Here is a 22,182-nt window from a genome sequence, read left to right on the forward strand (position 1 = left end):
GTACACCGCTGTCTCTTTTTAATTCTATTCAGTAATCGCCCAATATAGCCGATCAGTCTGAGCTCTCGTTCTCGTTAGATCCCTTGCTTCCTCGGAGAGAATTCTCTGGCCAGAATTCAATGTCGCCGTCTTCGCCTAAGGTGCCTCTCTTGACTAGTTGGCCTTTTTCCTTCATAAGATCCTCAATTGTGACTCTTTTGTCGCCAAAAATGTTCAGGTGGTCACTGATAACATGTCTGTTGCGACAACCAGGACATGTGATGAGCGTAGAACCGAAGTGGTAACCTTGCTTAGAAACATTGTGGTGGGAGCGATGGCCGCAGGGAACGCAGGTAAATGATAGTTGGTAATGCGAGGGTTTGATCTCTGGTCTCTCGCCTTCGCTTTCGGGTGTTTCTCCCACCTGCGTCTGCTCGGATTTTGGCTTGACATATGTTCGGGGAGATGGTCTGGGAATATTGTGTGCTGCGCGGAAGGACTGTTGGCTCGGATTTAGGTTTGCGACAGGGCGGGCAAGAGGGGTCCGCAGGAAAGAAGAGAGGCGCTTTGGTTGAACACGCAGTTGTCGCAGAACTGCGGGAGCGAGAGAAGGTGCTCGCGAGGCCATATTGTATGATTTTAATGTGGTTGGAAGGTGATGGCGATGTCAGAGCTGATTTAGAGGAAATGTTTTTAATTGAAGAACGAAGGGTCTTGGTTGTGAGACGTCATTTGTGGGTCCAACTACTTAGAAGAGAAGCTGTGGAAGGTTGACGAATCACATCGACCCTGTCACTTACACGGATGGACTTGCCAACATTTTGAGGCATTGCACGAGGACGGAGATTTTGGTATGGAACAAATTCTCGAGGAAGTTGCGGCAATCTAAATGGGGAGGAGCTCTTGTGCTGTTGGCGACTTACTCCAACCTCCAATGTCATCGCTCCTTCCTCCCCAATGAATCTTCCACAATGAACGTCAAAATCCTTTCGGAGGAGGGCTGGTTTCTCTACAATCTCTCTTCATCTTCATTTTCTCTACTCTCTCGGTTTCTCCAACTTCATTCATCTTAGCTGCATTTCTCGCATCCATTAGTTCCCACTATTCACACCAGTCATTACACGATCATAATCACTGTTACAAGACGTCTTCGAACTCGATTCCTCAGGCATTACAATTTCGTTCTTACAAGTTCCCTTATTACCAAAAACATGCTCCGCACTCTCGTCTTGGCCTCTTTGGCTATACTCTCCACTGGCTACCCTCGTGTTGTTTCAGATGAAGAAGATATTGAGATTGCCTTGAGCCATATCAATGAGGCACGCCGGGCAGGTGGATACAATGATCTTACCTGGGATGAACCTCTCGAAAAAGCCGCTCAATCTTGGGCCGACAAGATTGCTAATGGAGAAGTACCCTTCAGTTATCGCCCAGCTCGGTATCCGATATCAGGCCAAGCCATATATGAGGAAGAAACAGCGACTGATTGCGTGGGGCAATCGTTCGAAGCTACTCTCCAAAGCGCAGCAGGAGCTTGGCTTCGCAAATGGGAACCAAAGTTCGGCAAAAAACCCAACACCAATTATGGTAAGTTGTCCTGAAACTTCTCGGGCTTGCTGGACCTGACAGACAGATAGATGCATGCATGAAATCCAACGCAGTATATGTGGGGTGTGGAAAATCTCATTGTGATTTCGCCATTAGTGGAGGAAAGAAGTGCACCTTTTACGACGTGTGCTTTTTTGCCTAGTAAGTCACTCCTAACTAATACTGGTCAATGAAAGTATTGCCGCTAACAACACAGTTCTTGGCCACCATCATCATCACCATCATCATCACCACCGGAGCCGACACAGAAACCCACACAAGAGCCCACACAAAGACCATCAGGCCAGCACTGGGGTCACACTATATACATTCCAACACCTGTCAAATACACCCCTATCAAGGACTCAGAGGATGAGGCCATGCTTGAATTCCCTGACCAAGAAGAATAAGCTAATTGTTCATACGTTGAAACTCGGGCGAGTGTCTTCGGACTTGGAATAATGCGGCATGTGTGGCAAGGAGACTCAAGCGAGGAACGGAAATCAATGATGGAACATAATTAATGTTTATTGAGTTAAAAACAGCTGTAATCAGTAGGAAGGTTGATGAAATGAAGTGTTGAATTCATTTACATACTTACATGCTTACTGCTTCTTTTATTCATATGCATTTGTGTCTGGAAGTGAGGACGTTTGATACAGGGTAAGGCTTTGTAGTATTATATAATCATCGGGCTCCAGCATGGCCCGTGCACTATCCAGCAAACTTGTGGAACACCGAGCGACGCGATTAAGAAAAAGGTCCCTAGTTCGCGACTCCATCAAGCATCGAGTCTTGAAGCCATCACGACAGGTACTAAACATCCACATCTCTCGCCCCCCATAGCTGTAGCACAACTATTGCTATTATCGCGTGAATATTGTCATTTGCGCCAGGGTCCTAGCTCCAAAGCGTACTGGGGCAATAGCCATAGAAGGCCCTTCACGTGTTGGTCTAGCTCCCTTTTCCGCGGCATGAGATGACCGTCGAGGTCCTATAACGCACACAATGGAACGATCAAAGCCCCAAGCGTTCTTATCGAGCTATGCGCCGCGACTCCGCGCCTACAACAACTCTCTCATCACGCCTGTTCTACCAAGCAGCGCGCCCGCCGGCCCCGTTTCGAGGACCACCAAGCGAGGAACGACCATCATTAATTACGCTGAAGATGGTTATGACGACCTGGAAGACGATAGCGACGATCCGCGTCGACGACCAACGGGATTGCGGAGCTTGCGCAAGGAGGACTCGGCCACTAGACAAGACCTCGCCGACAAGGTTGGCAAAGACACCAAGGGGCCAGTCGAAGTACAGGGCATCTGGCGCGATTGGATAGCAAAGCACAAGCTGCTGAGGAGCGATCAGCAGAACGCTATCCAGGCGACACTCCCTCTTACTCTGATTCCTATTCGAATCGATCTGGACGTTCCTGCGTTTATTCCTCCAGCTCCATATCCAACGCCCAACCCTAACACGGCGGACACTTCACTCCCCCAGTACCGTCAACAGGAGGCGACGGTGCCTTATAAGCTTCGAGACATATTTTGCTGGAATCTTCACGAAACGCTCATCTCGACCGACCAGTTCGCCCAGACGTTGGTGCAAGATCTGGATCTGCCAAATCGACAAGCCGCTATCGCTGAGATCAGCAAGCAAATCCGGACACAGCTCGAAGAATACTCGGGTGTCGCACTGCATCCTTTGTTCCATAGCGATCAACAAGCCGCCTCTGTCCAGCAACCTACGACGACCGCATTGACGCCACGGCCTAGCTTTGCGCTCAAGTCTCGGGATGATTCTCCAGCGTCCGCTATTCGAGGCACTTCTCGGCCTGACACACCAGCGCAGACAGGAGGTGCGGCAACTCCCTCACAAACTCAAGCTCCTGATGTTACCGCAGAGGCAACACCGATACTTCCCGATTCAGATGATTACAACCCCGACGATACTTACCGATGCATTATCAACTTAAGTCTCAACCTAGCGTCCATGCTCTACACTGACAAGTTTGAGTGGTCTCTTTTACACCCCCCTGGCACTGCTGAGGCATTTGCCAAGGTTACTTGTACGGATCTTGGATTGACAGGAGAATGGATCCCGGCGATGACCCATGCCATATACGAGGCTGTACTGCGACTGAAGAAGGAAGCATGTGAGGCAGGAGGTCTAGTTGCCGGATGGGGTGGTCTACAGCAAGAGCTGCCAAATGATGCTGCTCATGGCTCAGAAGCTGGCTGGAGATACGAACCGGAACACCTCGGCGATGATTGGGAGCCCAAGGTGGAATTTCTTAGCAAGGAAGAGATTGAGAAGAGAGAAGGTGACCGCGAACGTGAAGTTCGGCGGTTGCGCCGTGAGACGGCACGGTTCAGTTCTACAACAGGTATGCTTGGAGGCACACCTTTTGGGGCACCGATGGAGGTTGAAGAAGAGAGAATGGGTCGAGGTGAACGCTCTAAGAAGAAGCGTCGTTTCCGAAGCTTGAGCCCGCTTGGACGGGGTGGTACGCCTGGAGGACGAGGCACGCCTGATGTCGGTGGCTATGGGGGAGGTGGTGGTGCTCTGACAGATCAAGAGAGATTCCAGTGGAGGTGCATGCACTGCAGGATATGGGGCACAAGCGTTTGGGCTGTCAGAGACGGCCCAGCAGGACCAAGGGTAAGATTGACATATCAAGATGGGTTGACTGGTTCGTTGCTAACTTTGCTCAGACTTTGTGTGCCAACTGTGGCTACCTTTACGAGCGTGATCAGAGACTACCTCGCCAGAGTAAAAACCTCCATCTTCCAGATGTCCGTGCGGTTTAGGAAACCCTAGAGGAGCAAAACCAACTGGTAAAAAACTCAGACTCTCACCTGAAGAAACCTGCAAATACGCCGTGTAAGAGCAATGGACGGGCAAGCCGAAAGCTGCAGCCCTTGGCCCCTAAACCTGGCCCCTAAATAACGACCTAATGGAATGGGATGTGCCCCGTTATCGGAGTGCTAGGAGAGAGATAGTGGCGAAGCATCATGCTGATAGCCAGTTACATTTGGGTGTCTTCGTTTTTGCGAGCAAAAGCTTTTTTGGGGGCGGTGGAATTGGAAGGGATGATTATATGGCGTCTAGGGAGGATTGGGATTCCTCAAGCGAACGATACACTTTGTCGTTGTTAATTGCTGGTCGGAGGGAGGAGATGGAGAGACCATCGAATTATGCATCCTTGTAGTATTCATGAATATAGGTGGTTTTAAGGGGTGTTGGTGATACCTCTCTGGATATTATTACATGCTGAAATATATCCGGCTACTCTTAACCTGAAGTGATATTTCAATGGACAATAGGTCAGCATATTATGGCCGAGTGGTCTGTCAGATAATAGGAGTTGTATTGATGTTGAGGTAAAGGTCACGTGGGGCAACTTGACCTGCCTCTTTGTCTAGGTACTTCCCTATCCAAACCATGACAGCCTCATTCTCCCATTAACAAGAACGGATTTTGGAAGCAACTACGCTCCACCAGCACCACATGACGCCGCTAACTACAATATGACAATCAGCCATAGGCCCTTGCAATTGTATTGCATCGCGTTGCCTATCGAACCATCAAAGGCAAAGTCGCCTTACGCTTTGGGACAGAACGGAAGAAGGTCCTCCACGATCTAATCCGTCGGTCAACTACCTGCACTTTCACCCCGCACTTCTGAAATGGGCTATCCCAATATCCCCGGAACACATCCACGTGTGGAGATCACCTCTTACTTGCCTTGAGTGTGGAGTATCAAGTTCAGGCTGACTTGGCAAGACTACCAAGGCGGTTCGAGCCGAAGAAGACATGACCATTTTATGCAGGGTTTCGGGCTCCGGACCATATCGTTGGCGATGCTCCGTGGCTCGAAATGGTATCATTTACGAGCTACGAACTTTCCATTGTCGCGGCAAGCGGCTGTTCAGATCGAAGTCGCATTACTGCTCGACTTTGAGCCACCAAATTGGACGGATTGGAAGAGCTTTAATTGACTACCACACACATTTCATGCTGTTGAGAATACAACCGCAGCTACACTGTAACATTTGTATCGGATTCTGGCATGCAACTTTACCAGTCATCACATGAGATCACCAGTCACAAAAGTGGCTTAACTGGTTGCCTGGCGAGGCTTCATACAATCGGCAGCAGGATCCTGGCATATAATCGGCATATGACAGGGACCGGAACACTATCTCGGTCATGATGTATCCGAAACTGCTGAATCTGGACGACGGGTTTCTTCACTGCCTGACCTGGCCATATTATGCCAGGGGTTTAATTTCTACAGCCTCCACAACACCCAGCAGCTGACCCAAACCCTCTGTTATTCGGCATGAGCATGGGCGGGAAATGAACGCATGAGCAGGTTCAAATTTACAGAAGTTGGACCGCGATACTTCTTTTAAGCGGTCGGACGGAATCCCGAAGTACCGTGGATTCTTTAACTGGCACAAGCCGTAATGTCCAGGATGGAGACACGATGCTTCATGTGCGAAACTGGTTGCTGCGAATTACACACGCAGATATCAACACGAGTGACATATCAAGTAACCTAATACCTGATAGGAACACCCGACAGAGCCTGCGATACCAGTGGTTTCTTCACCGTGGAAGGAATGATATGCATTAAGCATGTGTTCAGTTGGATGTTGGCTCGATCCAAAACCACGGGCTTCATGAAGAGCAAGCATATCCTTGTGTTGCAGGTCATGTTTCTTCGAAGCGTCAAACCGTGGCAAAAGACCCATGTGGGGTCTGAAAAACGGTTTCTCCATGTTGCTTTTGTATGAAAGCTACAAAAGTACTGTATACCTGGAAGATCCCACGCCTAAGTAGTGGCAAACAGGAAACCGTCTTGGCCTACCGTTTAAGTATGGGGTTAACCGCTTGGCCAGATGGTACGGCTAATCTAATCCCAGACGAAGATCCGCCTGAACAAAACGATAGGATGGCTGTTTCCTCTTACTTAGCTCTTCAGGGGCACTTGCTGAACCACCTCACGATCTCTTTGTAATTCTAGTCTATGCTCCATTGCTCTCAGGTCGATAGGCGATGGAAGCGACGGCCCGGAAACGGACAGCATCCTATTTTGTCGTAGTTTTCTTGTGAAAGAAGGTCTCCGCAGCAAGACAAATATGGACTCCTCATATACGCCGTCACCAGTCCGAGGCTTGACGATTGTCCAATGGGGGATCTTCGCGGGTACAGCCTCTTCGGAGGTCAACAGCTCTCCCCTTCGGGAACGACGGACCGGTCTCATTGTTGCTTTCACCTTTGTAGAGACGCATCTGCCATCTACTATACACAATTGAGTCTACTGCGGAGATCGACCCAGGAACTTGCTCACCCATACGCCCGCCTCTCCGATATGTCGCCGCTTTGGAGCTACACTCTACCTAGCTTCGACAAGCCCGGCTCTGCAAGGCAAACGTTGACAATCATACCTTCTCCTGTCAGAGGGGTCGCGGCCCGGAACCCGATCTCTGTCTGGAGATGTGAGAATGGAGCCTCATCGGCACTACGGCTTCTCTTTTTGATCATACTATGTTCGAGTTAGTCAACGGTGAAACGGAGATCTTGGTAGTTCCGCATCGTTTCGTCCATGTACACAATCCAAGTATATAACAAGCTTGAGTCCCCAGACCAGATCAACTTCACCGCACTCCTCATCACATCTTCTCCAGTCCACTCATCTATCCACCGGTTCAGCTTTCGTTCACAATGTATCGCGCTATCGCCACCGCCTCGGCGCTCATTGCAGCCGTTCGGGCTCAGCAAGTTTGCTCTCTCACCACCGAGACCAAGCCTGCCTTGACCTGGTCCAAGTGTACATCTAGCGGATGCAGCAACGTTCAGGGATCTGTCACCATTGATGCCAACTGGCGATGGACTCACCAAGTGTCCGGATCTACCAACTGCTACACCGGTAACAAGTGGGACACCTCCGTTTGCACCAGTGGAAAGGTCTGTGCTGAGAAGTGCTGTGTCGACGGCGCCGATTACGCCAGCACATACGGAATTACCTCCAGCGGCAACCAGCTCAGTCTCTCTTTCGTCACAAAGGGATCCTATGGTACCAACATCGGTAGCCGTACTTACCTCATGGAGGACGAGAACACCTACCAGATGTTCCAGCTCCTGGGTAACGAGTTCACCTTTGATGTCGATGTTTCAAACATCGGCTGTGGTCTGAACGGTGCTCTGTACTTCGTCAGCATGGACGCCGACGGTGGCAAGGCCAAGTACCCTGGCAACAAGGCTGGAGCCAAGTACGGTACTGGTTACTGCGACGCCCAGTGCCCCCGTGATGTGAAGTTCATCAACGGTCAGGTAAGCTTCAAATCCACTTCTACCTCGGAGTGAAAGCTAACATGCAATAAAGGCCAACTCTGATGGCTGGGAGCCCTCTAAGAGCGATGTCAACGGTGGTATTGGTAACCTGGGCACATGCTGCCCCGAGATGGACATCTGGGAGGCCAACTCCATCTCCACTGCCTACACTCCTCACCCTTGCACCAAGCTCACTCAACACGCTTGCACTGGTGACTCGTGTGGTGGAACTTACTCCAACGACCGTTACGGCGGAACTTGTGATGCTGACGGTTGCGATTTCAACGCCTACCGTCAGGGTAACAAGACCTTCTACGGTCCTGGATCCGGCTTCAACGTCGACACCACCAAGAAGGTTACTGTTGTCACCCAGTTCCACAAGGGCAGCAACGGCCGTCTCTCTGAGATTACTCGTCTCTACGTCCAGAACGGCAAGGTCATTGCCAACTCTGAGTCCAAGATCGCTGGAAACCCCGGAAGCTCTCTCACCTCTGACTTCTGCACCACCCAGAAGAAGGTCTTTGGCGACATCGATGATTTTGCCAAGAAGGGTGCTTGGAACGGTATGAGCGATGCGCTCGAGGCTCCCATGGTTCTTGTTATGTCTCTCTGGCACGACGTAAGTATTATCGAATTCCAAGTTCACCATGTAAATGATACTGACCTATACATAGCACCACTCCAACATGCTCTGGCTCGACTCTACCTACCCCACTGACTCTACTGCGCTCGGCTCTCAGCGAGGATCTTGCTCCACATCCTCTGGTGTGCCTGCCGACCTTGAGAAGAACGTCCCCAACTCCAAGGTTGCCTTCTCCAACATCAAGTTCGGTCCCATCGGCAGCACCTACAACAAGGAGGGCACCCAGCCTCAGCCCACTAACCCCACCAACCCCAACCCTACCAACCCTACCAACCCCGGTACCGTTGACCAGTGGGGCCAGTGTGGTGGTACCAACTACAGCGGTCCTACTGCTTGCAAGTCTCCTTTCACCTGCAAGAAGATCAACGACTTCTACTACCAGTGCCAGTAAATTCGCCGCCAGATCACGCCATATCTGGACTCTGAAAAGGTATGGTGAGAGGATGATTCCTGCGAAATTGTCTTGGGGAGGGACGAAGATGGTTGCTTGATGTGGGAAAGGGGTTGGTTTTCCAGCTTGTCGATTGCTTTATGCTCTTTCTTGCCCTTCTTTTGTATCGCGCAGTAAAAAAGCGACTTTTGCCTCTATTGTATATACTTTGGTAGAAGAATAGCGATCACTGTCGTTATCAACTAATTTGGAGTTTCGTTTATTCTGTGAAGTCATGATGTTTGAACGACTACAAGAGCCTTGCGGACAAGATATTGATCGTGGTCCAATTTATAATCTCATAAGTTGTATTCAGCAAAGAATGGCATATTGCCTATTTATGGACGAGTTGAGTTTTATAACGGCAACTATGAGAATGTTCAGCTATGCTAATTAGTCACCGCCATAACCATGGTAAAAGCAGGAAGAACATATAAGTGAAATAGTGTACAGGCTAAAACTAGGACGTGAGTCAGACTATCAGTTGTACTAAATGGGCGAGCGGGAATGATTTGAAGTCGAAAACATCTCATTATCCAGTTGAAACTCAGCTGCTTGTCACTATTCAACCTCGCCATTGAAGATTCTGCCACTATAAAGATCTCCCATAACTTGTATGTCCAATCACTACAATATATCCTCTATACAGACTCGCGCTTCTTCTCGCTCTGCTGGATCTCAGCACCGTCCTTGAACTGCTGAGTATCGGGATGGGGAACATCAGTACCGAGCATCTGGGCTCCCTTCTCTGAGTGGTCGACACCACCGAAGACAGTGTCCATGTGCTCAAGGGCAATGCCCTTGGTCTCAGGGACACAGAAGAAGACAAAGATGGCGAGCAGGATGTTAACACCGAAAAAGAAGAATAGGCACTTGAGGCCGGTCTTGGCGAGGAAAGTGGGGAAGAACTGCTGGAAGATGGTGTTGGCCACATTCTGGCATTGGGAAGCCATACCGACGGCCTGGGTTCGGACGTTGGCTGAGAAGACTTCACTGGTCCACATCCATACACCAGCACCCCACGAAGGCTTGTAGAAGAAACTGTAAATAGTATATTAGCATCAACCCAAACAATCCGAGCCAGCCATGTAACTTACATGAAGAGGTAGAGCATGACAACAATACCAATAGCAGAGGGTTCAGTTTTGGGGTTAGGAGTAGCGAGACCGATGATAGGCACAATCAGCATGCAAGCAGCCATACCAACGGCACCAACCATGAAGATCCAGCGACGGCCAAAGCGATCAGCAGTCCAAACAGCGTTGAGTGTGAACAGGATACCCATAGTGGCCCATAAGGCGTTGATGAGGTTGATTTTCTCGGTCGAGGTCCAAACTTGCTTGTAAATGGAAGTAGAGTAGGTGTTGAGTGTACCTTGACCGGTGAGCTGCTGACCGACGTTGAGAACAACAGCGATACCGAAACGCTTTCTGAGAGAGGGGTCCTTGAAAAGTGCACGGTATCCAGGGCTAATGGCCTCCTTTTCGTACTCGATAGCGGCTTGGATACCCAAGACTTCTTCTTCGACCTCTTCCTCGGTATCTCGGATGCGGCGAAGGGCGGCTCGGGCGTCATCGACTTTGCCTTTCTTGATGAGGAAACGAGGAGACTCGGGCTGGAATGGGAGCAATATGATGACGAGAATAGGGACGAGGACCTGGAAGATAACAACCATGCGCCAGTCCCACTCTCCAAGCTTCTCACGGTTCTTTCCACAAGCGTAGTTGATCCAGTAGGCGATGAAGGCACCGACCGAGTAGAAAAGTTGCCAGAAGGTCATGACTTGACCTCGAATCTCAGCGGGAGAGACTTCACCGATATAGACGGGTCCGGCGGCTGGAGAAAATCAGTATTTACACAGAAGTAAATTATAATCGGTGACTTACTAAGAGCAGTACCCTGACCAATACCGATGAGAACACGGCCAAGGATAAAGACTCCAAGTTTGCCCTTAGGAGCAAAGGCCTGGATGATAGCTGCGATAATGGTGATGAAACATCCAATTCCCATACCAGCACGTCGACCAAGCCAATCAGCCTATATGTAGCAATGAGTATACTGTTTGCATGGTTGTTATGTTTTTGTTGAACGTACCAGAGGACCACCAATGAAGAAACCACTGACGATGGCACCGATTGTGTAGCAAGTGTTGATCAAACCGACAGTGTAACTATCTTCCTTGAGATCGAGGTTGAACCAGTTGAGCCAGTTTTCGGAAGCTTGGAGGGCCTGAGGAGCTCAAGTTAGTCGGGATGTTCCGAGCAAGAGACTGAAAGCTCATGGACTTGCATTGAAAACACTGGAGTCAAAGCCGTAGAGCGTCATACAAGACGCTGCTACCATGGCAATGAACCAGTTGTAGGTTCTGGTCTTGCTAGGCATGTTGGCGGTGTTTGGTCTTGCTCCTTTTGCCTGTACAAGGTTATCCTATCTATTCCCAGATAAGGAGACCAAAGAAGTGAGAAGAGAATTAGAGGTGAAGGAGACAAGGAGCAGAGTAGGAAAGGGACCAAGATTGAAGCTTCCCCAGTGTTTCTTTTATCTCTATCCGAGTTGAGGAAGCAACCCCCAGACTTGGGTCTAGAGTCATCTCTTGCCCCCCAGACCCCAGACTACTTGCCTTGTCTACCAGGAAACCCCAGATGGCAGCTACGATTGCCATTGAGGACGCGAGCGGTTTCCTCACCACCAGTGTTTCTCTAGGTGGTCAATAAAGGCTTAGCTTGACCGACTAAGTGATAGACTGATTCCTTATTTTCCTTGTAGCTTTCTAAAGTTCCTGCGAGTTTACCAACAGAGCAGGAACCAAAACATAGGTTTGTTTTTGCAGTTTTCATGCGCCTTTATCTCGGCCTTTGATAGGCCATGACTTATCTCATAGAAAACGTTTCACGCGCATATCATTAGGTGCTTATCTTGACATTGATATTGCTCGCTTAACTGTCGAAACACGAGACGTAGTAGTAGTGTAGTATCCATTCATTGTCAATTCAGACCAGACCGACAGCCATTATCGGAAACCCCCGCAAGTCAACTTAGACTTAAACTATTGTCCCATAAATCGAAACCCCCAAAGATACCTCCTCCCCCACGATTCATACGATCCAAAGGTCAGACTCAAGAATTCCATCTATAATATCAAAGAATAGACCAAAGATGCTCCCACGCGGTGCCGAGTTCCGTGTGCCCTTGGCGTCAACCCATGCCAACTCCTCCACCAGCTCGGCGCCTGCTGCCAATTTTGGAGTGGAGAATGGGGGGAAGATGCATCCTGCGGCTGATGATAGCCGTATCGTATGTACCGTACCAGATCAAAAGCCACGATTGGTGGAATATTTACGCATCTCAATTTATCCGTCCAGCTAGACTGTACTGTAATTGCACTTAACTCTGCCCGTACTAGACCCGCTCAGTCTTAGCCAAGTCGTCAACGTTTCTCCACCTCCACGATTTTCCCATTCACCCCGTGCGGAGTAGACCGCTTGCAATCTCGGTTCCCCGCATTGGCATTTTACCTTGGCAAGGTTGGATATCTGGTTAATAGTTGGCATGAGTTATGGAGAATGGAGGAATCTGGTGGGAGAAAAATGAAGCAAGCAATAACTGTAGACTAGATGCTTTATTGTCTCTTAACGAATGTAGACTTATATCTGTAGCACAGCGTTCCTTCAATAGCATTGAATCCACTGACTGCGTGAACTCCAAAACACCGGGGCCCTCCAAATGAACTGAGAAGCCACTTCATATAGGTCAGCCGCTCCTTGATCAAGACTGAAGTCACTCAGTAAATGGCGTGTTTAATTCAAAATAGCACCTCGTACCCCAAATCCTGGATCGCGAAGCACCCAGCTCTGCGCTCAGCCAAGACTTGGTTTTCCCTCCCCGGCCCGACCTTGCACTCTCTCCGGAGCTGTCATGTTCAACCTCGACCATTCTACTTGGATAAAAAACATTCACCCGTGCCGTAATATCGAATGCCAAGGTCGATCTATCGGGTGGTAACCCTCCACTAATAACAACCCGTTCAATGGCCAATGGTTGACAAGACACATCTCATCAATCATGCGCCTCCTGCATTTGTATCACATCCTAGTATCAGGGGACATATACCATTGTTGTTGCTGCCAGATAGGCTGTGATATTGTTGTTTAGTCTTGGGGCTAGTAGGGAAACAGTTGCTTGACCGGCAACGTGACGCCGAGGCACTAACCAACACCAAGTCTTTCTCCTTAATGGTATCATGTCTTTGCATTCTTCCAATATACTGCTGTTAGAGGCCAATACCAAACCTCAAAACTGTCAGTCATATCAGCCTGATCTCTTTCTAATAACGTCTCGATACAAAAATAGAACCTTAATACAAATACGCCTATTCACGAGTCAATGGTGATCGTCCTCATTGACCACCTCCTGGAACATTGGTTATGAGTGTACCGTAAACTCCTACCGACTGAAGACACCGTTGGAGATTCTTCTTCACCACTTTCCACAAGTCACACCCCCAAGGCTTATTGTGGTGGGTAACCGCCACGCATCATGTGTGTAACATCGACTCCTGCCCATTGCATCCCCTCTGTCTGGTGTGAGTTCTGCGCTTGATAGCCACCTTGGCTTTGAGGTGGCATACCTCTGCTCTGATACTGTGACTGATACTGTTCTCTAGCAGTATCACGCCTTTGCCTCCTCTCCGATAGACGCCCCACCACTTCTAGTGAGATCATACCAAAATTTTCCCTCAAATGTGAGGCATCTACCCAGCGTTCTCCGAAGATGTTCAAGGTCAGCGAGACTTTATCTAGACACCTCAGGCTCCGGTCGAGATTATCTTCCCCGTTAATTCCTTGAGGTTGCAATCGCCTTGGAAGCGGAGGGGCAGGAGCAGAGCCGGGGCGTGCGATTGGAATTGGCACTGGCATTCCTGATAGTAGCATGTCTTCTGCGTCCCGTAGAACCGCGAGAAACTGGCTTGCCATAAAAAAGATCCTCATGACGTCGTGGTACGTGTAGAACCCCGAATTCTGCCCGCTTTGTGCGATGTCGTGGGCAGTGTCGAGATAAGCCATAGAATGCTCAAATATCAAGATACGGTTGTAATCGGTGATATTAGGTGCTCTGGCAGAGGGTGCAATACAGTAAACATAGCTGTACCTTAGCTCCTGATCAAACAATTGCCGGATCTCGGGAGCAAGGTTGTTTGGCAGAGTGTCTTGCCATTCCCGCATATCGAGACACATCCTCCAGACATAGGAGACCGGGTCTTGCAGAGGAACTGACCCAGACTGATATAAATCTTGATACCAATGCGATTGCGCTCGTCGAAGTTGAAAGAGTAGCAGGGCCGGGTCAGCTGATTGAGGCCCAGAAAGGACACCTGAGGCTGACCCTCGTCTCGCGTTGCCGGACGCCTGAGGAAATGCGACATTAACCGTATCATCAGTGAACGAGAATGTCCTGGCATAGACCATGCTAATTGTACTATAAACAAGGGTCAGCTTGCGTATTTTCCATCGACAAGGAAAGAGAGAGCCTACCGATCGAGTGCGTATACGCAATAGAAGATCTTACGACGCATATCTAAAGCAGATTTGTCAGACGCTGAAGACAAAGGAGGATCCTGATGAAAGCCCAAGTCGACAATGGCGCGTGCTGTAAATCCTATCGAGTGCCAACTATCAAAGTGCGCAGGATCTAACATAGCATATTGCGTGAGCAGGAGTAGCGACTGTATTTGTGTGACGTATCCTGGGGCAAGGGCTTCATCCGCATGGTTCATGGCTCTTGCAGCATACTTGAGACCATCCTGGTAGTGAGTATCTTGGCTACGCCGACTTTGGGACATAGAGCCAATGGCGAGAATCATGTACACCATCCAATACTCCGAGTGTTGAATAGTTCGGCTGTTGTTTTTGTCGTACATGTCGTCGATGGCGGTTAGAAGTGCAGTTTCGGAAATACAGGGGAACAATGAGTAGATATTGTCCATATAATGCTGAACAAGCGCATGAGCAGTTGGTCTTGCAGGCAGACAGGCCTCAGGAGATTCCGGAAGAGCATCATTTGTAGTTGCTGCCAACACCAATCTCGCAAATGTCATGTTTGTCGATATAGGCTCAAAATCTCGTGTCGTGGCATTGACAGATCTGCCGACATGTCAGTTGAAACAATAACGCCAACTCAGTCACCATACTCACAGGAATCCAAAGTCAGATACAAGGGAATTGACATCCAGAGTTTCCCTCTTATGGGCAGCCTTGCGATGTATAGCAGCGCGAATAAGGGCAAGTGAGTCCCTACGATCCATCTGTTGTACATTAAAAGCCGATGCATCTGTGTCATGCATTGCAACCGATGCTTTGCGCGACTTGGCAAATTGCAGTCTCTTTTCAAGCTTCTCTATTCGCAATTCTAATGCAGCCACGTAACTAGACATGAGTTAGAGCAAAACATGGATTCAACTTTCAGTTCAGTAACTAACCTTCTTTCTTTGCCCCTCGCGAATTGGTCATTAGCCGCCGAGCACTCATTTGATCGGCCAGCCTTTTCGCAAGCTGTGCAGGCTGGCAGTTTACCATCACACTAAACAGTGTTAGCCCCTACTCCTAATGCATGTACAAAATTGTCTGTTTTCTCACCTTGACTTTTGCAGCACGGCCTATAAGATCCGACAAATCAGCATTTCCAAGAATCTTCCAAGAACAAGTTGGTTCGACACTTACACCGGGAGCAGGCTGACACAGGCCGGGACACCCTGAGAAGAGGGTTGTGGGAGAAACTTGGACGGGGCATTTTGTCGCAAACTGAAGTATGAAATCCCCGGCTGTCTTATGTCGCAAATCCGACAAACGGTTGTACTGGACTAGTATTATGCAAATCCAGCCAGGGGAAAACAACAGTCGTAATGGGAACTCACAAGAGAGGGCAATCGATGGAATAAGTCTGGGGTGACTGTTGGAGGAATGTCGTCAAATTTCTCCACTTGGAAGCGGGACACTCAAGGCCACAAGGATCAGGCTGGCAGGCAAACGAGGACAGATGACGACCAATCGATTGGTGTTGAATCTCAGCTTCCGTCTCCAACAATGAAGAGATTGCAGCTGAGCACTGCAGGGTCTCCCTCAGCCTTGTCGGTGACCAGAAGTACAATAAAAAGGGGCGTGGGAAATGGGCGAGGTCCTGGTGCGGGCAGTCAATCCACTGTGTTGTGGCGTCGTTGGTTGACTCGGTTTTGAGTGGACGGTTGCGGGACAATCATCAAACAAAGGAATGATAGTCGGGGACTCGGTGCGTCAAAGAGTATTTTGGTACTGCTTAACCGATTCTGGCTTTGGTTCGATATCGGCCAAGTCAGGTTCAGGTTGTGGGAAAGAAGAACAGAATTGACAACAATAACAGAACAAAAAAAGGGACTTGGGTAACAACAAAAGTAAGGTGCTGTTCCAATTTCTCTCACACGGTCGTGTCCCTCAAACAGGTTGTTGCATAGGGTGGGGCCGATGGCGTGGACAGTTCAAGATCATGTATACAGAGTAAATAACTATGTAGAGGCGCAGACGACGTGAATGCACAATCATATGAACTAGATAAATTGCATTTATCTCTGCTGATGTTGATGTCGTGTCAGAGTTTGGTCTAACACGAGTGTAAAAGATAAGGCGGTCCTCGATGACGGGATGAATAACCCAAGTTCAAGTAGAAGGTAGAAAGTAGGTAAGTACCTAGGTAAGCTCGCAGGTAACTACACGCTTCTCTCTCTAGCCGCTTCGCGACTGCCTCGGTTGACCATGGATACAACAGTAAACTCTATTCAACTTTTATTTGGACCACTAAGGTACCTACCTACCTACTGATAATGCAGTCGTGCTATGGCAACATCCATACAACTCTCTTGAGCTTAGAATTATTCATCACATCATCACCAAGGTTTGTCGCAAGAATTCAAATTCTAAATCATATTAGATGTACCTGCAAGATGTCTTACTAACACACGATGCACTGCCTACCTATAATAGTAGACGGGAGGTCCGTATCCTTGTCCCTGATGCACGTCAACTTAATACCTTAAATACGGCCGAAAAACGCCAATGTATGTACTTTGCGTGCAGAACAGTGCCGACTTTACCTCTAGTTTCGGCATAGGACTGAGAAACTCAGGTCTTGGGGCGGTGCCCAGCTATGATCCGGATCTGTCACCCGAAAGAATGCCTTGACAGGGGGATGTCCAGCTATCAGATCCTGGGATCTTAGGGCAAGGCAAGGCAAGGTTATGGGCCACTGATCAAGATACCGCAGCAGAACTGGAAGACCTTTGTTCGCACAAGTCATCCATGTGTGACTTGGTCCATTGGGCTTATATTTGCCCGTAGTGGCGTAACACAGACTCCATGACTGCAAAGCCTCAGATGTAGGATGCAAACGGCAAAGAAATGCCGTACCGGCCAGCCCCAGTCCCAGCCCCGTACTCGGTGAGGCTTCATGTTCCACTCAGTAACCAGTTGTTGAATCTCAACAGGCTATCAAGTGAAACAGCCCGTATAGTGACGTGTCCCAGTCTCCGGTTGAGATTTGTGTTTGTGTGGTCTTTGACCCTGGATGAATTTGCAATAAGGAATCTTGATAGATCTTTTACGTATTGCTGAGGGAGTCAGTTTATTGGCATATAACTACTATGTAACAAAGTAAAGTATGGCTTGCAGAAATCTATGCCAGTTCGGACTTTTCTCAGTGAGCAAGCCACAAGTTGTGTTGGACACCAGCACCTACCACATAGTTTGCAGGCCATGGCTTACATACTCCAAAAGCCATGAATCTTTAACAACGTACCTACAGAGTACATATCGCGGGTTTGGCCGAATAGTTCTGCAGCACAATTAACTACCTGCCATCCAAGGATCTACACTAGAGAAGCTCAGACCAGTCCACGCGAGATAAAACCCAATTTTCATTAATAGCACTTGAACCTGACTGAATCAATGAAACTGTGGATGAAACAACCGACCAACCAGTGCGTAAGTGATACAGCCAGCTCAGGGACTTTAGTATCCATATCACAAGAGTTGCAAAACTCTACTTGGTCTAGGCAACAGGTCAAAACAAATATGTAAACGGACCGTGGTGAAGACCTAGACCTAGACTGAGACGAGAAATAGATTAGTAAAGAAGATAATTTCTCTTGTAATTTCCATAATAGCCTCCACTCATCTCGGCCAACTGACTGACTGCTAATTATACGCTAAATAACTACAACACGGCAGTGGTGATGCGGCAACATACCTCACTGCTTAACCTCGTACCGCTTTCGACAGATCAACAAGTGCGGAGTCTGTCATTTGACTAGGTACTTCCCAGGGTCTCACTAACGAATCGTTTAGCAACGAGCATCGACCTCTATCGTCCCCTTTCACTAAAACCCAGCCCAATCTCCCCCGCTATATCGACTTCTTTTACCCTGCATAGGCAGTCAGTGGAGCCAATCATCAGCTATCATTGTCTGACCTTTGCCGTCAGGTCCTGGTTTGCTTCCATGCCTTGCCCCTCCTTCCCTCACTACTAAGACTGGGGCCTACTGTACCTTGCTGTTTGACGTACCTACATCCGACCATTCATCTGTACACAACCGCTTTATCTGTGGCTCTGAAGAACTCTTACAGCATAATCATCTCACGACGTTCTGTTGATATTCAGGCTGTGGTTATTCTCTGGCCAGCGCATCCGTATCGTCCTATCCCTCGGCTTGGATAAACCACCCAGATCTGTTATTTGAGTCTATCGTCATCGCTTCGTTTCGCTTTCTCCCACGACCGGCCCATCCTTGTGCCCTGTTCCTGTTCCCGTTCCCTGTGACAGTGCCTCCCCCTCGGCGTACCGGCCTCACGACATTAACAACATCGGACATCGGATGCTTGCGCGTAATCAAAACTGAACCGTCTTGTAGGCGATTCCGCCAACGTGCCCAATGGATCCGGCAGACATCTTTCGACAGGGCTTCAGCCATGTCGCACCACGCCAAAATCCTGTTTTCATGGGCCATCCTCAGCATCACATGGCTCAATACCAACCGCAAATGCAACAGCAACAGCAGACATTTAGAAAACCGATGCAGAAGGCCGACGAGACTTCGGATGGAGACGGTTCGGGCCACCGCATTGCCCACACTTTAACGGCCTGCTGCCGTTGTCGACAAGTACCTACACACCCACTTGCGCCGGCTTAAATATTGAGTTTCCATGCTAACAAACTTTTGCGCAGAGAAAAACACGATGCGATCCCACCTTACCCCGTTGTCTGCCTTGTGAAAGATCAGGGTCTACATGCGAATATTTAGATGCAGCCAAAGGTCGCAAGATCAACCGGCAGTATGTTATCAAGTTGCAAGACAAAGTTAGGCAGCTTGAAGCGGAGCTCAGTCAATTCACGGATGATGAGAACGACTATCCCAAGAGCAACGAGGATATGGTACGGCCCGGTGGACTGGTCCGCCTCAATGGCGGTGACGAAACCCATCGATATTTGGGACCCAGTAGCGGCATTGCCATGACTCGTCTTGTTATGGAGCAAGCGAAGCGATATACAGATTCAAAGCGCATCTCCGATCTTATCCCCAGCGTTCGTACCAGGCAGGCTCGCATGCAGTCTATCCAGGTAACTGGACCTGCGGCTAGGAGAAAGAGCTACCCAATGGTCAGCCAGCATCCAGCCGAAAGCCTGCCAACAAGAGCTGTGGCGGACAAGTTGTTGGAAATCTTTAATCAAAAAGGTAGGTTGACGAGAGCTAGATAGGGAATTGCTTTTTGATGCTAACATATCACAGCTCAACTCTTTTGGCCCGTTTTGCACGAAAAAGACCTGTTACAGGATCTTGACGCGGTCTATAATGGCGACAACGACCCATACCGACTCTTTGTCGTCAGAATGCTTGTGGCCATTAGCTTACAAAAGTTAGACACGCAATATGCTGGTTTAGCAGACAGTTATTATTTGGCGGCAATGAAATTATTGGAAGACGTCGTTCGCCAGAAAGACATCAAGACGCTACAATGCCTTGTACTCCTCGGACAATACTCGCTTCTTACCCCCACGAGGATGCCAACTTACTACGTAATCGGCCTGGCGGCCAGGATATGTCAACAGGAAGGACTGGCTAGTGAGAAGACCATATCAAGTAGTTACGACTCGGATCCCAAAACAATCGATATGCGACGACGAATTATCTGGACTGTAGCCGCCATGGAATATGGTTTAGCGCACAGTATGGGAAGGCCTAACAACTTTGCGACAGGGGACGACCGATTAGATGTCGAATTCTTCGAAACTGTCGATGACGAGAACATCACAGAACAGGGCATCCAGCCTGGCCCGCCTAGCGAACGCAAACTTGTTGCCATTCACTTTTACAAGATGAGAATGTACCAAGCAGAAATTCGAAGGGTTCTGTATGAGAAGAAGAAGGACGAGCCAAAGGACGACAGCCATCCATGGTATGCAAGAGTCGAGAGTATGAACAAGGAATGGCTGGACACATCACCTTCAAAGCCTGACTGGTGCAAGCCCTGGTATGAACTCTATTCATGTCATCTTATTCACTGCTAACATGCAATAGGTTCACTGGCCGATATCACCAAATGAGGATATTCATGTACCGGCCCTCTCCCCAAGTGCCAAAGCCATCACCTCGCGCCGCTGCAATTTGTTTCGACAGCTCAGCATACATCATGCAATTGAATTCCAAACAAATGGATAGTGGGGCGGATATTACGTGGGTTTTCCTCTTGACGGTAAATATGTCTCTCAACACGCTCCTATGGGCCGTTTCATATCCCGAGGTACGACAAACTCATCCACGAAGTGAGGTCGAGAGCCTGATCAATACTTCATTGGATGTTTTGGAACGCTGTGCAGAAAGATGGCCAGGATCTGCATCAGCCTCACAGCTTTACTCCATCTTCTCCAAAGCGTGTCTACAGGGCTACGATGAACGACCCATGACTGGACAGACAACGAACTTCTTCAATACGCCCCCGTCCTTTGCAGACCCCAACTCCCCAGACGCTTTCCAAAACAATGCTCAGCAAGCTTCTTTTCAGAACGCACCCCAGTTTAACCAGATCTTCAACTCAACGCCGGAGACCATGAATGCATACGCCTTTGACCCCAATTTTCCTCCTCCTCAACCTAGCTTCAGGTCCAACTCCATCTTTTTCAACCCTGCTAGCAATGAAACCACAGGTCGGAGGTTCTCGTATTTCCCTCCAGACTTTATGCAACCTGGCGAAACTATGATGGACGACCCAACACCGCCTGCCACCACAACCCCAGAGCAGCATATGACTTCGCCTCCAGACCATCTTTCCGAGCAACTTCCGACGCCCCCAGATTCCGTTCCCACTGGCAATATGGCGACACCAACACCCAGCAATACGTTGTCGCCTCAAAATACCATGACGGCCCATCCGACACCCATCATGCAAAGTACGTCACCAATTGGGGTTCCCATGGTGCCTGTGCAGAACAGCATGTCACCACCCATTAAGATCGAGCCATCTCAACAAGGTCCCATGTTTGCTGTACCACAACACCCCCAGTCGGTTCCTCAACAGCGGCCTCTGCCTGCACTAAACAATACCGCCAATTGGTTCTCGCCTCCTGCACCTTTCATCAACCCATATACGTTCAGCAATATGAGCAACAGTTTCTTCAACGATTCTATGGCCCACCCTGGGAACTACGGCGACATGTCAAACTCTGGTCTCGGATTGCAGAATGTTAATGGTGGAAATGCTCCGGTTCCTCAATTCGACTACGGCTTTGCTCGCCACGGCAGCCTTACGCAATCTCAGCAACTCGAACTAATGAATGTGTTGGAGACGGAGGGCATGGGCGACATTGATGCTTTCCTAAATGGAGGTACGGTGACGACTAACAGATGGTACTGAAGATTTTTGGAATTGGGACTTGGGATACAATGGCGCCACTGATTAGATAGTATCATGATGCAGACAAGCATTGAAGGAGTTTCTCGAGGTTATCAGTAGCTAGCATTAGATTTCGCCTAAGAGAAGTGGGATATAGAATTGGTTTTTTCTCAATCGTGATCTATACTATTCATGATCCGCCCAGTCATAATATGTTCTGCTATTATGCTTATGGGACAAGTTCCCAAACTCATCGCAGGAGAACAACCCATGCTCTTCTTAATAACCAGAGGTTC

At 48.9% G+C, this 22,182-nt stretch overlaps 8 protein-coding genes across 8 annotated transcripts; 4 read left to right on the forward strand and 4 right to left on the reverse strand.

The window, feature by feature from the left end:
• Positions 1-52: 52 nt before the first annotated feature.
• FPOAC1_000589 (uncharacterized protein) lies at positions 53-607 on the reverse strand (the record flags this gene model as incomplete). The annotated part of the gene is made up of 1 exon (XM_044845201.1): positions 53-607. One exon carries the CDS (start codon positions 605-607, stop codon positions 53-55), a length of 555 nt encoding a protein of 184 aa, XP_044711117.1.
• A 583-nt stretch (positions 608-1,190) lies between these two features.
• Positions 1,191-1,976, forward strand: FPOAC1_000590 (uncharacterized protein; the record flags this gene model as incomplete). Its single annotated transcript, XM_044845202.1, has 3 exons — positions 1,191-1,566; positions 1,617-1,728; positions 1,784-1,976. 3 exons carry the CDS (start codon positions 1,191-1,193, stop codon positions 1,974-1,976), a joined length of 681 nt encoding a protein of 226 aa, XP_044711118.1.
• Positions 1,977-2,574: 598 nt separating this feature from the next.
• Positions 2,575-4,373, forward strand: FPOAC1_000591 (uncharacterized protein; the record flags this gene model as incomplete). The annotated part of the gene is made up of 2 exons (XM_044845203.1): positions 2,575-4,224; positions 4,278-4,373. 2 exons carry the CDS (start codon positions 2,575-2,577, stop codon positions 4,371-4,373), a joined length of 1,746 nt encoding a protein of 581 aa, XP_044711119.1.
• Positions 4,374-6,596: 2,223 nt separating this feature from the next.
• Positions 6,597-6,835, reverse strand: FPOAC1_000592 (uncharacterized protein; the record flags this gene model as incomplete). The annotated part of the gene is made up of 2 exons (XM_044845204.1): positions 6,597-6,659; positions 6,728-6,835. The coding sequence occupies 2 exons, from the start codon at positions 6,833-6,835 to the stop codon at positions 6,597-6,599; spliced, it is 171 nt and encodes a 56-aa protein (XP_044711120.1).
• A 461-nt stretch (positions 6,836-7,296) lies between these two features.
• On the forward strand, positions 7,297-8,939 carry FPOAC1_000593 (uncharacterized protein; the record flags this gene model as incomplete). The annotated part of the gene is made up of 3 exons (XM_044845205.1): positions 7,297-7,905; positions 7,958-8,524; positions 8,580-8,939. 3 exons carry the CDS (start codon positions 7,297-7,299, stop codon positions 8,937-8,939), a joined length of 1,536 nt encoding a protein of 511 aa, XP_044711121.1.
• Positions 8,940-9,619: 680 nt separating this feature from the next.
• FPOAC1_000594 (uncharacterized protein) lies at positions 9,620-11,360 on the reverse strand (the record flags this gene model as incomplete). The annotated part of the gene is made up of 5 exons (XM_044845206.1): positions 9,620-10,019; positions 10,076-10,814; positions 10,865-11,015; positions 11,073-11,207; positions 11,277-11,360. 5 exons carry the CDS (start codon positions 11,358-11,360, stop codon positions 9,620-9,622), a joined length of 1,509 nt encoding a protein of 502 aa, XP_044711122.1.
• Positions 11,361-13,486: 2,126 nt separating this feature from the next.
• FPOAC1_000595 (uncharacterized protein) lies at positions 13,487-15,764 on the reverse strand (the record flags this gene model as incomplete). Its single annotated transcript, XM_044845207.1, has 7 exons — positions 13,487-13,551; positions 13,606-14,453; positions 14,510-15,118; positions 15,170-15,400; positions 15,454-15,554; positions 15,611-15,630; positions 15,695-15,764. The coding sequence occupies 7 exons, from the start codon at positions 15,762-15,764 to the stop codon at positions 13,487-13,489; spliced, it is 1,944 nt and encodes a 647-aa protein (XP_044711123.1).
• Positions 15,765-18,930: 3,166 nt separating this feature from the next.
• On the forward strand, positions 18,931-21,907 carry FPOAC1_000596 (uncharacterized protein; the record flags this gene model as incomplete). Its single annotated transcript, XM_044845208.1, has 4 exons — positions 18,931-19,158; positions 19,224-19,731; positions 19,786-20,527; positions 20,575-21,907. The coding sequence occupies 4 exons, from the start codon at positions 18,931-18,933 to the stop codon at positions 21,905-21,907; spliced, it is 2,811 nt and encodes a 936-aa protein (XP_044711124.1).
• Between the last annotated feature and the right edge of the window lie 275 nt (positions 21,908-22,182).

Source organism: Fusarium poae, chromosome 1 (genome assembly GCF_019609905.1).
Source record: "Fusarium poae strain DAOMC 252244 chromosome 1, whole genome shotgun sequence".
Classification (NCBI taxonomy): domain Eukaryota; kingdom Fungi; phylum Ascomycota; class Sordariomycetes; order Hypocreales; family Nectriaceae; genus Fusarium; species Fusarium poae.